The sequence below is a fragment of the Perna viridis genome, chromosome 13, assembly GCF_037379345.1.
Source record: "Perna viridis isolate PV_CMFRI_1.1 ecotype Kerala chromosome 13, ASM3737934v1, whole genome shotgun sequence".
Taxonomy (NCBI): Eukaryota; Metazoa; Mollusca; class Bivalvia; order Mytilida; family Mytilidae; genus Perna; species Perna viridis.
Genome location: NC_142457.1, coordinates 29,628,506 through 29,642,790, shown reverse-complemented (window position 1 = coordinate 29,642,790; position 14,285 = coordinate 29,628,506). Strand labels below are relative to the sequence as shown.

Sequence of the window (14,285 nt, the reverse complement as noted above, 5' to 3'; positions counted from 1 at the left end):
TATTAACTAATTAGTCTTCACACTAATGAATTTACAAAACATACATTTAATCATGTACATAGTGAGCATTATATTAAGAGTGATCAAGGAAACCAAGGTTCTAGCAGAAATTGAAATAATATTGTCCAGGGACAAAGACCAGGCATAAAAAACAGACACACACAACACAAAACATAAAAAACACAATAAGACGTACAAAGCAACAAATGGACTCAGATTCAACAAGGAGCATGGGCCAGATGCACAGGTAGGGTAAGCGTCCTTGGCGGTTTGTTTTAACAATTTTTTTTTTATTTTTGAAAGCTGTATTTCTTGTCCAACGAACATGAAAGATAACGAAAATTATCGCGTAAGATTATCGTAGCAACTTTATGAGCCAGTTCAACAATAAAGAGAAGAAAGACGCTAAAGGCGGTAAATGATCGATATTTTATATTCACAGATTGCTTGTACATATTTGTTAAAATATATTCAATGCGTATGTAAACAGGCGCGGAAACGGTAAATTAAAACAATTCAAGCCTTCTCAGTTATTTAAATCAGTTTTGTATCTTACAAGAATTTGCATCGATATTATGAACCTCTTAATTGAAGGTTAATAGCGCATTGCGTTGCTTGAAACAAAATGATTGTAAATTATACTAACTGATCATATCTTGCTTGCTTTGATTCATGTTTGTTTGAAAAGACAGTGTTACCAAATCTTATTTGTATTTGAAATCAAGTGTGGCGTGCTGTATATTACAGACACGCATGATTGGCATGAAGAAGAAACATATGCAGAGGACAATGACAACAACAACAAAAAAATGCAGGAGACAAAAATGCGGAAACTGACATTAACTTGAAGCAAGACACATCACGTACAAATTAATTTTACGTTGATGTAAATGATGCGCCTATTCCGCACAAGGAGGCAAAGTTATGGGAAAAGCTAATCGCAAAACGGCTAAAACCGCTTGATAAAGATGAAGAAAAGGAAGAAAGAATAGGAGAAGACTTAATTGACTTCCGTAATTGTATGTCGTTGTTTTAATAATAGAAAAGCAAACAATCATTGATATGCAAAACGACCACAAATCCTAAATAAACAAAATTAAACATTGCTATCTTCAGGAGATGATTTGTCGTCAGACGATGAATTCTCGTGAATAGGTTCAACTCTGGTGTTGCTATTGCTTGTACCGGGTGTTGTTGATCTAATTCCAGCTCTTTTAACATCTTCGTCGGATAAATCAAGGCTTTTCTTTCTTTCATGTTGATTTTGATGTTTGGCAAAATCAACTACGTCACCAAAATGTGCCCGCTTGCCACCGGGTGCAACTTTAGGTAATTTAGCGAGTGCTTGCCATTTGGAAAGAATTTTATAAGCAATATCGTTGTGCTTTTTGTAAAGTGTCCCTTGTAGCATTGTCATCCTTGCTGTGTTTGCTTGTACAACATCATTTAAATGAACAAAACTTTTTTGTTTGTCCGCCATTATCGTTCTGTTCTTATCCAACTGTTTCCGGTTTTTGTCGGATACCAGATTTGATTGAGGTGGTACAGGCTTTGGCTCTTCTGGTGATATCAATAACTCGACAACCTGATCATTAAGTTTTGATTCACGACTTTCAGCGGTTTCGAAGATATTGGTGCTGGCTGATATATGAATAAGTGTTGAGAACCTATGATACAACATTCCTATAAACTGGATCAATAGTAGGAGTCCAAATACAGCAGAGAAAAGCATTGCTATCGGAACAACCTGAACATCTTTACCGTCAAAGCATTTAAACTGAAATGATAGAGTATCTGCAAACGCATTTACTTGAGTAAGACCAAACATTATTGTTACCAAAATAGCATTTAGTAGATATACAAACAAAGAAACCCTATTCCGAAGGTCAATAAGATCTTCTTCAACTTTCTTTTTCTTGTCGGCGTCCTCTTCTAACGGTTTCAGATATTTTCGAATGATTTTTTTCCAAAACCTTGTCTCTTCATCTGATATAGACTGCAAGTTTTTATCCGCATAAAGATGATATTCCTGATACGGGTCACGTTCCGTTTTCTTCATTTTTTGTTTCTTCTTTTGTTTCTTATATTTAGGCTGTTTTTCTTCGTCGTTTTCTTCGCCTATCTTATCTTGATCATCGATTTTACCCTTATTGTCTTCTATAGGCTGATTACCTGGGAAACAAATCCAAATAGCGAACAGGTTAAGAAGGTCATGTTTTGAATTTATAGATAATCTTAATTGTAATGGCTACAAAATACAATTCTAAATAATTAGACAAGATTACAATGAAGCTAACAGTTTCTTGATCACTGATCAGGACGATATACCTCAGTTTTGGGACTATTAAATCTGTTTTGGATACGATTGTAAACAAGTACCCGATTGGAACACGCCAAGCTGTGAGTATTGTATGTAGTAACATCTAATACAGTTTAGTGTACTCTCCGCCGAATATATCCGCTTAATTGTTGTTTTTTTTGCAGAATAAATATTTTTACAACTACATCATTATTTTTACTCGTTACTGGTCAACAAAGGGACATTTTCAAATGAATTTGTAAGACTTCTAAATCGATATCCTTTGAATAGCTATAATGTGCATCCAAGCATGTTTTGAATACATTTTTTTGGCGAAATAAATAAATTGACGAGATAACATAAGTTAGACGGATAGTATGAATGTGTTCCTATGCAGTCAGGTTGTTCGAATAATAACCGTCAATTTATTTGTCAAATTTGCCTGATTTATTGAATTTCATTTACCATTGTCATCTGCTCCTTTATTCCCCATATATTGTACTTGATTCATCATATTTTTATAGAGAAAGTCTTCTTTGCTGTACGTATTAGTAGGACAGAATATGCATCTGTCAAAGAAAAGCATACAAACCCTTTAAAGGTGAAGAACATGGTGTCATAGTATTCAATAATAAGGTGTGCAGTTCTTCGCTTTTTTCAATACACGCAGGAGCAATTGTGCGAATAGTTTCAATTATCTAACGCTTGATGTTATGCTTGATATATACGGTTAACTTTCCCCATATAAATTGCATGAAGAATGCGGCGGAGCCATTATGGATTATTAGATAGAAATTGTAAATTGTGAGGCTGACAAATCGGTATAAAAATATGAAATGTATGTTAATAATGTGATAATATATTGGTTTATGAGGTTGTCTACTGCGAATAGAGAATTGGAAATATTTATATTATCCTAAAAAGCTGTAAAAGATTAATACCAAGAGATGTTTCAATTCATTGAATGGATACAGCACCAAACTCTTAATTCCTATATACTCAGAACAGTCGGGTGCATATGTAAAACGTCGATTAATCGAGTAGGCATTGCCTAAATCAGCGAACACCATGAGCTTTACCATACATGTACCGTCTGTGCGTGACTAATACAAATAATAAAGGACATTTTAAAAATGGGAGGATGGATGATTTTTTTTGTTTTGCAAGTGCAATTCTTGTTGTTTATATTTCAACAGCAAGAAAAATCATCTGTCTTAATTTTAAAATGGGCAGTGTTGAATAATAGAGGATTTTTTCCATGCATATGTAACTTGAATGTTTTTCAAAAAGCCCCACCACATTCCCCGTTCCCCTCACTTAAAACATTTTATAGCACTTCCCCATACTTTATAATGTTTAATCCTTAAAGGCATCTCTAGCAACGTCCTTTTTAGTTTTAACCGGTCAGATCAAACTGAACAGACACCGGAAATATTACAGTTCTCCACGGATGTTGATAATATTTTTCACATACCATGTGATGTAAACAAAATTCAGATGCAACTGACAGCTGCACATTCCAAACAAGGAAATGATTGTCTTTCCTTTCTTTGAAAAATCTATGCTTCGAGTTGGATATTACAAATGGGGTTACATTTTTGTCCATTGCGGGTAAGGTTCTTGACAACAGCAAGAATGGAAAAGTGGAGATACAAGTACGTACATCCACGTCTTTCCCGAACTTTGTAAAAATACAATATCCACTCCTTTTAATAAGAAAAAAACAAAATGAAGAAAAAAATCGAAACTATCAGAAAGGATGAATTTATTTTTACTGAAACGTAATCGTGACCTATATATTTTTATTTGTTTGATTTAAGGAAGCGATGAATCTTTTCCGTAAGGACCGTGACTGTTTTATTACTTCCAAGACTTTTTTCGTTAGTACATTGGATAACCTTAAGGAACCTTCAGAAAAATTAAGATAGTACATGTAATTACCGTAGAGCTCAATCTGCTTTGCGGGGCTCGCTATAAATTGTAATTGATTAATCATAACCATAATTTGTCCAAACACCTTGAAAGACAACCTACCCAAAAAAGCTTCCAAACGTGCAAAAATATCCTTTTTCTTCTTTCTCAGGAACATGTTTCTTCTCTTCAGATTTTGGTTCAGATGATGCTTGTTTTGTCTCCCTTGTTCCCCATGACACGTTATGCAGATTCCCAATGGAATATAAGAACATTAACATAGACATTGAAGGAATGGCGAGGAAGTACAATAGGCCAGGCATTATGCATAATATTTCCTGAAAAAAAAAGATATTTCAAGGATAAAGTCCTTAAAACATAGATGATTTCTAGGTATGCGTGAAACTGTTTGGTGAACTTACATACATAAAACAACTTACGTGTCAAGTATAATAATGTTTTAGGTATTTATCAGAGTCTGTATATAAACAACCCTTGAGTATTTTTTATAAACATAAATTTGTTAAATGACAAAAACAAAGAACATAATTCACCCCCTGGTAAACCAAGCTATTTTGATACTTTTGTTCAGTCAGTCAATGCTCTGATCTGATTTAAACATCAAATTTCACGGGAAACGGGGGCCCATTTCACCAAAGTGTACCTTAACCAATCTTTTCTATAAATTAAACGGACAAACGAATGACAACATAATGGGTAAAACAAAATAATTCATGACGTTTATGCACAATGCTCGGATTAAATGGATTGGAAAAAACACAAAGACATTCCAGCAGGCTAGTGAGTGGTCACAACTGAAATATTTTCTTATTTTTAGCATGTTTTACACATTTGTATTATGCATACCTTGGGATGTACTAAGGCCGCTATAACAAAGACACTTGCGACAAATATCAGAAAGATAGATGTCATAGAACATAAACCTTCCGACACGGCATCCTTGACTACACCAATCAACACAACAACCATAACTATGACGTAAATCGACGACAGAATGGCGGCATATTGAAGCTGAAAATATAATAAAGCTGTAAAAACATTTTAGTAACATATATTTCTTAACTTATCTATATTGTTTTATCTAGTCAAACAGTGAGTGAAACTATAAAAAGTCAAATTAAACTTTATGTTCACTGATTTGTGATGTCATTCATATTTATAGATTTAACACAAAATAACATGTTGTAATAAGGTACATGAACTCCTATCACATTCGTTCTCTTACAAATAAACGATTGAGAAGATGTGATCATAAATGATATCCTGGTGCATGCTTACTATCTGGTAGAAACTTGTGTTATTTTGTTGTATAACTTTCCAATTTATGTAACTGTTTGAAATAATTATTTAACTTTGGTTGTCCAAATTTGCCTTTTAGAGTGAACAAATCAATTTAAACATGTTATTCTTCTACTGTATTTCTACTGTATATTCCTTTCCTCGTTTGTCTACCCTGGACTTGACTTTTTATGAGCAGCCCGGCGGGTGTTTCTAGAAAAGCAGAGGACGCTTACCCTACCGGTGCACTTGGTCCATGCTCCCAACTTTTAGTGGAGTCCGAGTTGCTCATTTACTTTTGTTACTTTGTATGTATCATTTTAGTTACTTTATGTTCTTTGTTGTTAATGTCTGTTTTCCATGTCTGGTCTTTGTCCCTGGATTACATTCTTTTGATTACCGCTATAACATTGGTTCCCTTAATTACTCTTTCAAAAAACAGATTTGATGTAATCGATGCAATTTTGCGTTTCTAATCTTTTTTAAACAATACGTTTTAATTTGACTTATATACCCAATTTTGTGTACCTGACGCTGGGTAGATGCATATAATGTCATCAGGAGAAACACTCCAACGGGGATGAGGTTAAGGATCAATGCCACCCAAGGAGGAATAACCTCAAATCCTATTATTATAGCACCAAGTATTAACATAAAAATCGTCCCTGGAGTGATCAAGGTTGATACGAATAAAAACACTTGATATACAATGTAGGGGAAAGAAATATTTTCGTTGTTTTTTGTCACATTTTTCCAATCAACGATAAGGTCGAGGATATTTGCCATGGTTGAAGGAGTCCATCTACGTCTCTGATTAAAGAACTCGTAAAATCCTTCCGGAGCAAAAGTGTACGCGTCTGATTCTGCACAGTACTCAACCTTCCATCCCTGTTTTAGAAGTAACGTGCATAACCATCTATCTTCACCTGTGTTAAAAAGACACTGATATACATATTTTTTAATGAATACACAATACACTACTTGAAACGTCTAACTTTTCCAATTGTGCATTCGTGCATCGATTATTGTCCGTTTGCTGACCGTTTTGCGTGTGTTTAAATACCATACGTGCGGGACACCAAATAGAAATCTCAAGACAAAGGGTTTGTTGAATTTTAGAGTCTTCAAAAGAGCTATTTATTACGTATACAAAGTACATTTTTGTGCTTTATACCAATTTCGAAACTTAGAAATAATTTAGAAATAGTAATGCAACTTTAACATGCACTTTCTAATACACATCAATTAACATTTCACCTTGGTCGTACTGAACAAAATGTTGAGCTTCCGTGGCTACAGTTGTGTACGTTTGTAACACTTTATGGTTTAGTATGGCTGATCCACGGAACAAACTGAAACATCCAGGACTACACAATACGCAGCCAATCACATGTTCCGTAGCTTTCTGTAACCAATGACTGACGGCATATTCAAATTGTTGATACCAAACCATTGGTCCTGTATAATTTATAACATTTCATATTTTGTTTTTATTGTTTAAAGTAGCACTAGTTATGTTACAATCATTTAATTTTAACATGGAATCAATGTTTGCAATTTTCTAGTGATGTTCTATCATATGCAATGCAAAGAATGAAGCCTCAGTGGTTTAGGTATTTTAAAATTTAGAATACTGCAAGATTTCATAAAAAATATAGATAGAATATGAAATAATTCGGCGTCAGACAAGTCTGACTACTGGGTTGGTGACTTCAGATCCACCATCAGCGGTATCGACCCAGCGCTTCTTAAATAAAAAAAAAATACCAATTTTATGTATTGTAAATTTTAAACAGTGTAATCACTGAATTTACCGGAACCAATTGGATGAATTCTTCCACATGCAGCTCCAACGATTCGGGATTTATTCATTCGTCTCATTAAGCTGAGAACGGCCTCTGGTTCAAAGTCAACATCTCCATCCAACGCCAAAAGATACGTGTTTTCAGCTGCTTCCTGAATGCCAGATTCGCCATATTGTTTCCATAACTTCCACTTCAAGATGTAAAACATATACATAACCTAAAATATAAATTACATAATTCCTATTGTAGTTATGGTCATCCAAAATAAATTCCCAGAGTGGACTATATGTTGATTGGCACACATTCATCTGACTGATTTTAAATAGGGTCAATTTGTAATGTATTAACGTACACGGGATTCATTTACATGCTAAAGTGTTATTGCTGTATTGCAACAATTTAGGACACCCGTATGATTGGTTTGATGGCAGGTGTTTGTTTATACAAAAAGTATAGTACTTTAGACAAAAATGTTCATACATTATTTATAATGATCCTTTTTATTGCTTTCTGTTTAAAATTAACATAACCTTATATAGCATACAATAGAAATGGTGAGATGTACAACCATTGCTCTATTCCCAAAAAGAATATTATATCAAGTCTTGAAATCTCCTTCAATTTTCATTGAAGTTAAGTAATAAATTCAAAAATCAGGGGTATTTATCGCAATTCGAAATTAATATTAATTAATTCTGTGTTTGCTCTAATAACGTGACCATAACGATTTTTCGAGATTTCCATTAGTTAAGTACAGACAGAAATCTATGAAGTAAATCTAATGCACTAAACATAGTATAAGTACTAAAAAATAAAACTTTAATGTATTTGTTTATTTTGATGTTCATGCTAAATTACCTGACTCCAACGTTTCTTATGACGTATTTTGTTTTTATTTTTAAGATGAACACACAGAAGATTGCCTCCCGGGAGCTGCCACGTGATTCGAGCCCCGTATGGAGTTCTGTACATGTCTCCGTCCCTCAATATAATTTGTCGCTGATGAACAAAGCTAAACAAAAGAGTTTTGAAACTAGTTTGTATTGTATTTACAATCACCTTCCTTGTGTATTTGATGTACTATCACTTATATTAATAAGACGATTTAATATATATACAAATTCAAACAAATTATAACTACTTTTGATTAGATTTAAATCATCTTAACAAAGTTAAGTGGTCTTTTGTTTTCAACAAGCATATTATTGTCTATACTACATACAGTGAGTAATTGTAATATCGTTTTGGTGTTATTTTATGGCCTGTGAACTAAAGGCATTATCTTGGCTATCAAAGCTAATCTATAACTAAAGATACATAATACAGCGGAAACGAAGTCATTAAATCGTCGAGGTTTCTTCTTATCTCTTCGTGTTCGATCATTAACGGAATAGCCGTCCCGATTTTGTCTATTTGTAAATTGTCCGTAATACGGTCTGACATGCGAGACGTTTCTATAGAAAGTTTTACCGTTATCTGACCTCACATGGACACTTGTTCCACTTTGCTTTACAACTATGTATACTTTATGTTCATACATTGCCGGAAGTTTATCTCCACCTCTCTTTGTAAGAATTACATTTTGTCCTTCAAGAAATATCTGGTAGTTCTTTGCTTTTGTCTTATCGGCACAGTGTTTCCCGGGAGCTTTCTTTTTAGCATCTCGTTCATTAAGAAACGCTTTAAATTCGTCCGACACAAATTGACTGCCATTATCAGAAATATAATCCATGGACGAGAACATTCGGCGCAATTTGTTAATGATTGTAGCACTCGAAGTCGATTTGATAATGTCACCCTCTGGAAATCTCGAATAGTAATCGATAACTACTAACAGATATTCGTTGTTTGAATACGGACCGCTTAAATCGATAGCTAATTTTTCCCAAAGACCTTCAGGTAACTCTGACATTGTAACAGTTGGCGGTGGAGGCGGATTTGATACTAATTGGCAAGCATGGCAATTTTGCATGATTCTACATCGGAGTCAATATATGGCCACCAAACTTTTTCACGTAGAAACTGCTTTGTTTTAACTACTCCCTGATGCAATTCGTGAGCAAGACTACGAACGTGTTTTCGCTGATTACTTGGGATCACTATTTTTTACCACTTTGAGGATGATAGAGTTCTTTGCGGACAAGATAAAATGGCTTCATCTGTCCTTGTTTAGACCACTTGTTTTTCGCAATACAATTTCGAATTTGATTCATTGTTTTGTCTCGTGCGGATGCATTTTCACTTTCTTTCAAAGTCATCGCTTTCGGACATACACTGACTGCAATATAATTAACGTAATGTTCTGTTTCATTACTATCATCTCCTACACTGCTTTTCATTGGCTAACGTGACAATATATCAGCCGCATTTAAATATCCAGGTCGGTATTTTACTGTGAACCTGTGATTTTTTAGGTTTAGAACCCATTTTTAATGCGTGGCAGCGCTTTATGTGCTGCGGTAAAAATTCGTTTTTAATGTTTTTGGTCAGTAAATACGGTAAAATCCATTCCATACAAATACACATTGAAAGAACGGATTCCCCAGTAAACTCATAGAGCCTCACGCTCTGTTTGTGAATACCTTCTTTCGCCCGGGCTTAATGTTCGACTTTGTGTTTGTGTTAAGAATGCTCCTATACCAAAACAAGACGCATCCACGATGATACTTGTTTCGGCATTTTGGTTGTAGTATGCCATTACTTCGGCACTTGTGAGTAATTGTTTTAGTGTTTCAAATGCTGTTTGTTGTTCGGCAGTCCAGTGCCATTCAACTTCTTTTCTTGTCAACTTGCGAAGTGGTTCTGCAACAGTTGCGAAATTTGGAATATATTTAGCACAAAAATTAACTAATCCCAAGAAAAATTTGACACTTGCTGGTGTCGTTGGTATCTCGAAATTACGCACGGTTTCGATCTTGTTTGTATCAGGTTGGACACCATCCTTTGATAATAAATGTCTCATGAAGTTTAATTGTGTTTTGTTGAACTCGCATTTGCCTCGGTTCAAGGTTAGATTCTTTTCACGGAGTCGGGTAAGCAATGCACGAAGTGTTTTATCATGTTCCTCTTGGTTTTGCGCATAGATAATTATATCGTCGACAATATTTTTACAACCTTGTATGTCTTGTATTGTCTGCTCAATAACACGTTGGTGTAACGCGGTTGTGGAATTAATTCCAAACATTAGTCTCTTGTATCTGTACAGACCTTTGGGACATACGAATGTGTTGATATAACGCTACTCTTCTTCTGATTCTATCTGATGAAAAGATTGGTTTAAATCTAGTCGAGAAAATATCGCAGATTCATTCATTTGTTGCAGAACATCCTCTATATTTGGAATCGGAAAACGTTCTCTCTGAACAGCTACGTTTGCCTGTCGCATGTCTACGCACAGACGGACTTCATTGTTTTTCTTAGGCACTACTACCAAGCCTGAAACCCATGGTGTCGGACCACTGACTTTCTCTATTACGTCTGAATTCTCCAGTTCTTTTATTTTTATTTCTACTTAAACGGAATTTTTCGTACTGGCTGAGCAACAGGTTTTATTGATTTGTCTATGTGCAATTTCAATTTGAAGTCTTTAAGTTTACCAAGACCTACGAATCTGTCTTCAAATGAACTGATTATCGTGTCTGTGTTGGAGTTAGAAAGGTTGTTGACACTATTTAACATTTCGATACGGAGCAATCCTAAACCAGTAGCAGTTTTATAGGCAACTAACGGCCTTCCATCTTCGTTAATAATGTGAAATTCTAAATCATGCCTGTTATCTTTGAATGTCATGCTCAATTTAATCTTGCCAAACATTTCTAAAGGTGTTTTGCTACCGTACGGAAATACATTGACTGCACATTTCTGAGATTATGGTACCTTTAACTTTTCAAATGTTTTTGTCTGTCTATTACGTTGATAGAAGCCCCTGAATCAATGAGAAAATCGACAACTTTACCTTAAATAGAAACCGGAACGACAGCATTGTTTTTTCCATTCGATGTAAATATTTCCAATTCTTCGTCCTTGATCACGTGAACATTTTTTGTTGATTTTGTCTTGCACATTTTTGCAAAATGTCCGATTTTTCCACATTTACGACATGTAATATTTCGAGATATTCTGCAATCTCTTCCGTAATGTTCCGTATTTCAACATCTGTAACATTGAGCAGTTGCGTGTGACAATCTTTTCCTGTTGTTTTCCGGATACGATTCCGGAGCACCTCGAGGTTTGAATTGCTTCGGTTTTTGTCTGATGTTGTTTATTTCTGGATCTTCTATACACGGCTCTGCTTTGTTGCTATTTTCCATCTTCTCGGAGTGTGCTACAGCTAATTCAAATGTTCTGCCAAGTCTCTGAACTTTTTCTAACGTTAGATCTTGCGCTGCTAGTAGCTTCCTTCTTAATTCAGTTGATTTACACCCATCAACAATTGGGTCTCGAATCATATCTTCACGTTGGTCTGGCCTAAAGTCACCAACGATACAGAGTTTTGAAATTCTCACAATAAAATCATCTATTATTTCTCTGTCGTGTTGCCTAGCTTTCCTGAACATATGTCTCTCAAACTGTATATGTTTCTTTGGTTCATGATTATTATTCAGTACCGTAACAGCTTTACATATTTAGTTCCCGGATCGGTAAATGTTTCGAAAATGTCTTGTACTTCATGTCCAGCTATATGTTGTAACAGCTCTTTTCTGTTCATTTTTAGACACTCCGGTTGCTTTTACGTAATACTCGAACCGTTTTAAATACTGTTCCCAGGATTTCGCAAGAGATTTGTTTCACCAATAACTTTGAACGGTTCTAGTGCATGCAAGTCCAAATGTCAAGCCATTATTTACATGTGAAATAGAAATTTAATCCTATCACGTATATATCAGAATTTAATCTTATCACGTATATACCAGAATTTAATCTTCAATAAAAGTTCTATCGGAATTTAATTCTCATCCTCTATTTGTTTTTTATAGAGAAAATCACCATCCTTTTCGCCATTGTAATATCGTTTTGGTGTTATTTTATGGCCTGGGAACTAAACGCATTATTTTGGCTATCAAATCTAATCTATAACTAAAGATACATACTACAGACTTAAACATAAATGCACGTGTAATATGCAAAACAAACTCCGCCCATCTTTCACACTATTGGCTTATTTTAATACATTATAGTAATAAAGTTTCTCTGAAATTCCTTTGGGTGTATAGGAAGAGTTGTGGTAGCGAGGCTTTAACACGTGAAAGCCTTTCAGTGTTTACTTTTCCATTAGTTCAAACCGATACTACTCATTGTATCTCTAGAACATCTATGTATAATATCTCACTTTCCATTGTTGATGTGAAAAATTGTACTTCCGAGAAGTGTACTACTTACGTTATACCCCGCGAAAAAATATTTTGCATGAGAAGCTATTGAAAAAGAATATTCCGTCACGCACATTAGCTCATATCATCTTAACTATCTTTCAAAATTTCACCAGTATCTTTTCAGAAGTTGAAGATTATACATGTTAAACCCCTGTCATTTAACACCTCCATTTGAGTGATCTGCTAATATTATTATTCATGCAGATCTACAGATGATGCATTGTTCTCCTGTTTATATTTCATTACAATATATTTTACTGTTCATTAAGTCTTGTTGTTGTAAATATTGTACATGTAAAATTCATAAGTTCGTGTTACTTTGAATTGCACCGAAAATTTGTCCTCATTGAATTGTACATATAAGGCATATCTCTCCTATGTGTCACAATTCATATAAATACACTGAGCGATTTAGTAAGATTCGCGCAAAGTATTAATTTCTTGAATATATAAACCCTGCGTTGTATCATCTCGCTCTATGCACATCTTTATATAATACCTTTGCAGTTGTATCAAAATCCCATGAGGGGTTGAAATAAATGTGATGAAATAATCGGGTAGTCAAATATACAGGGACACAATTGAATTCGCTATGCTATATTGAATATGATAATGGAAAGAAGTGCTCTGTGAATACTTCAAACGTCTAAGACACGTCTTAACGAAGGAATCTTATCTTATGCAACGTGAATAACCTAAGGTAGTAGACCTTGGGTACCCCCAAAATTAATTTTTCCATAATTCAATTTTCTTTGAATTTGTTCATGATATCACACTAACTGTAGGCATCAATAAGCAAATTTTAAAGGAAATTAACCGTGGAAAATGTGAATAATGAAGACTAAAATACTGCTATTTTCAAAATTCTGAATCATTGGCCAAACTGAACTACATCTTGTATTTTAGGGACTTTTTGACAATATATTTAAATGAACAACTGCATATAAAATATGAAATAAAATTCACTTTTAATGGATTGATATTTCAGATTTAACATGCAATTTTATTCTTTCCATTTTGTAAAAAAAAATACAAGGCTTTATTTTTACCAAAGCTACAAAAAGGGGGTAATTTTTAGCTATTTGTTCATATAAAAACCTCAAATCTGTGAGAAAGTCCATAACTCACTTTTCGTACAAAATGTATATTATAGGGAATATTCATGTGCAAATCAATAAACACTTTTTCAGAAAAGTTCACGGTGTAGTGTTTTTAATGTTTTAATGATTGTAGGGTAAGGCATTGAAATATTGTTTTAATAATTAATCATTATGTCTAAAATCATGTTAATATTCAATAAGGTTACCGAATATTAAAATATGATGACATATTGATGAAAGAGAATTGCCAGGCAGAGATTGAGTCAACTACTGTGGCAAATTAATGTCACGCAAATATTAATACTTCTGAATGAAGGGACAAACTTATATGCTAAACTTAGTTAAATGCTGGATAGAGTCATATGCCGAACAAAGCAACAGAATTAAACAGAAGGCTTAAAATATGATAAGGTATTATATAGAAATATATTTTATTAACTCTTAAATGTTAGGGAGTTATAAAACTGGAAAGGTTGATGGGTAGCCGTCTAGTCTTTTG

General features: G+C 34.2%; 1 protein-coding gene across 1 annotated transcript in view; it reads right to left on the bottom strand.

Annotated features, from left to right (window-relative positions):
- Positions 1-1,004: 1,004 nt before the first annotated feature.
- The window catches only part of LOC148600266 (chitin synthase chs-2-like), a 32,023-nt gene continuing 18,742 nt past the window's right edge, over positions 1,005-14,285 (bottom strand). The window contains exons 10-17 of the mRNA XM_088557671.1: positions 8,173-8,326; positions 7,324-7,531; positions 6,767-6,967; positions 6,038-6,435; positions 5,078-5,242; positions 4,334-4,548; positions 2,765-2,868; positions 1,005-2,172 (exon numbers count right to left, since the gene is read on the bottom strand). Of these exons, the coding sequence (XP_088413797.1) occupies positions 1,097-2,172; positions 2,765-2,868; positions 4,334-4,548; positions 5,078-5,242; positions 6,038-6,435; positions 6,767-6,967; positions 7,324-7,531; positions 8,173-8,326 (2,521 nt within the window). The 3' untranslated portion in view covers positions 1,005-1,096. The remainder of the gene's footprint in view (positions 2,173-2,764; positions 2,869-4,333; positions 4,549-5,077; positions 5,243-6,037; positions 6,436-6,766; positions 6,968-7,323; positions 7,532-8,172; positions 8,327-14,285) is intronic.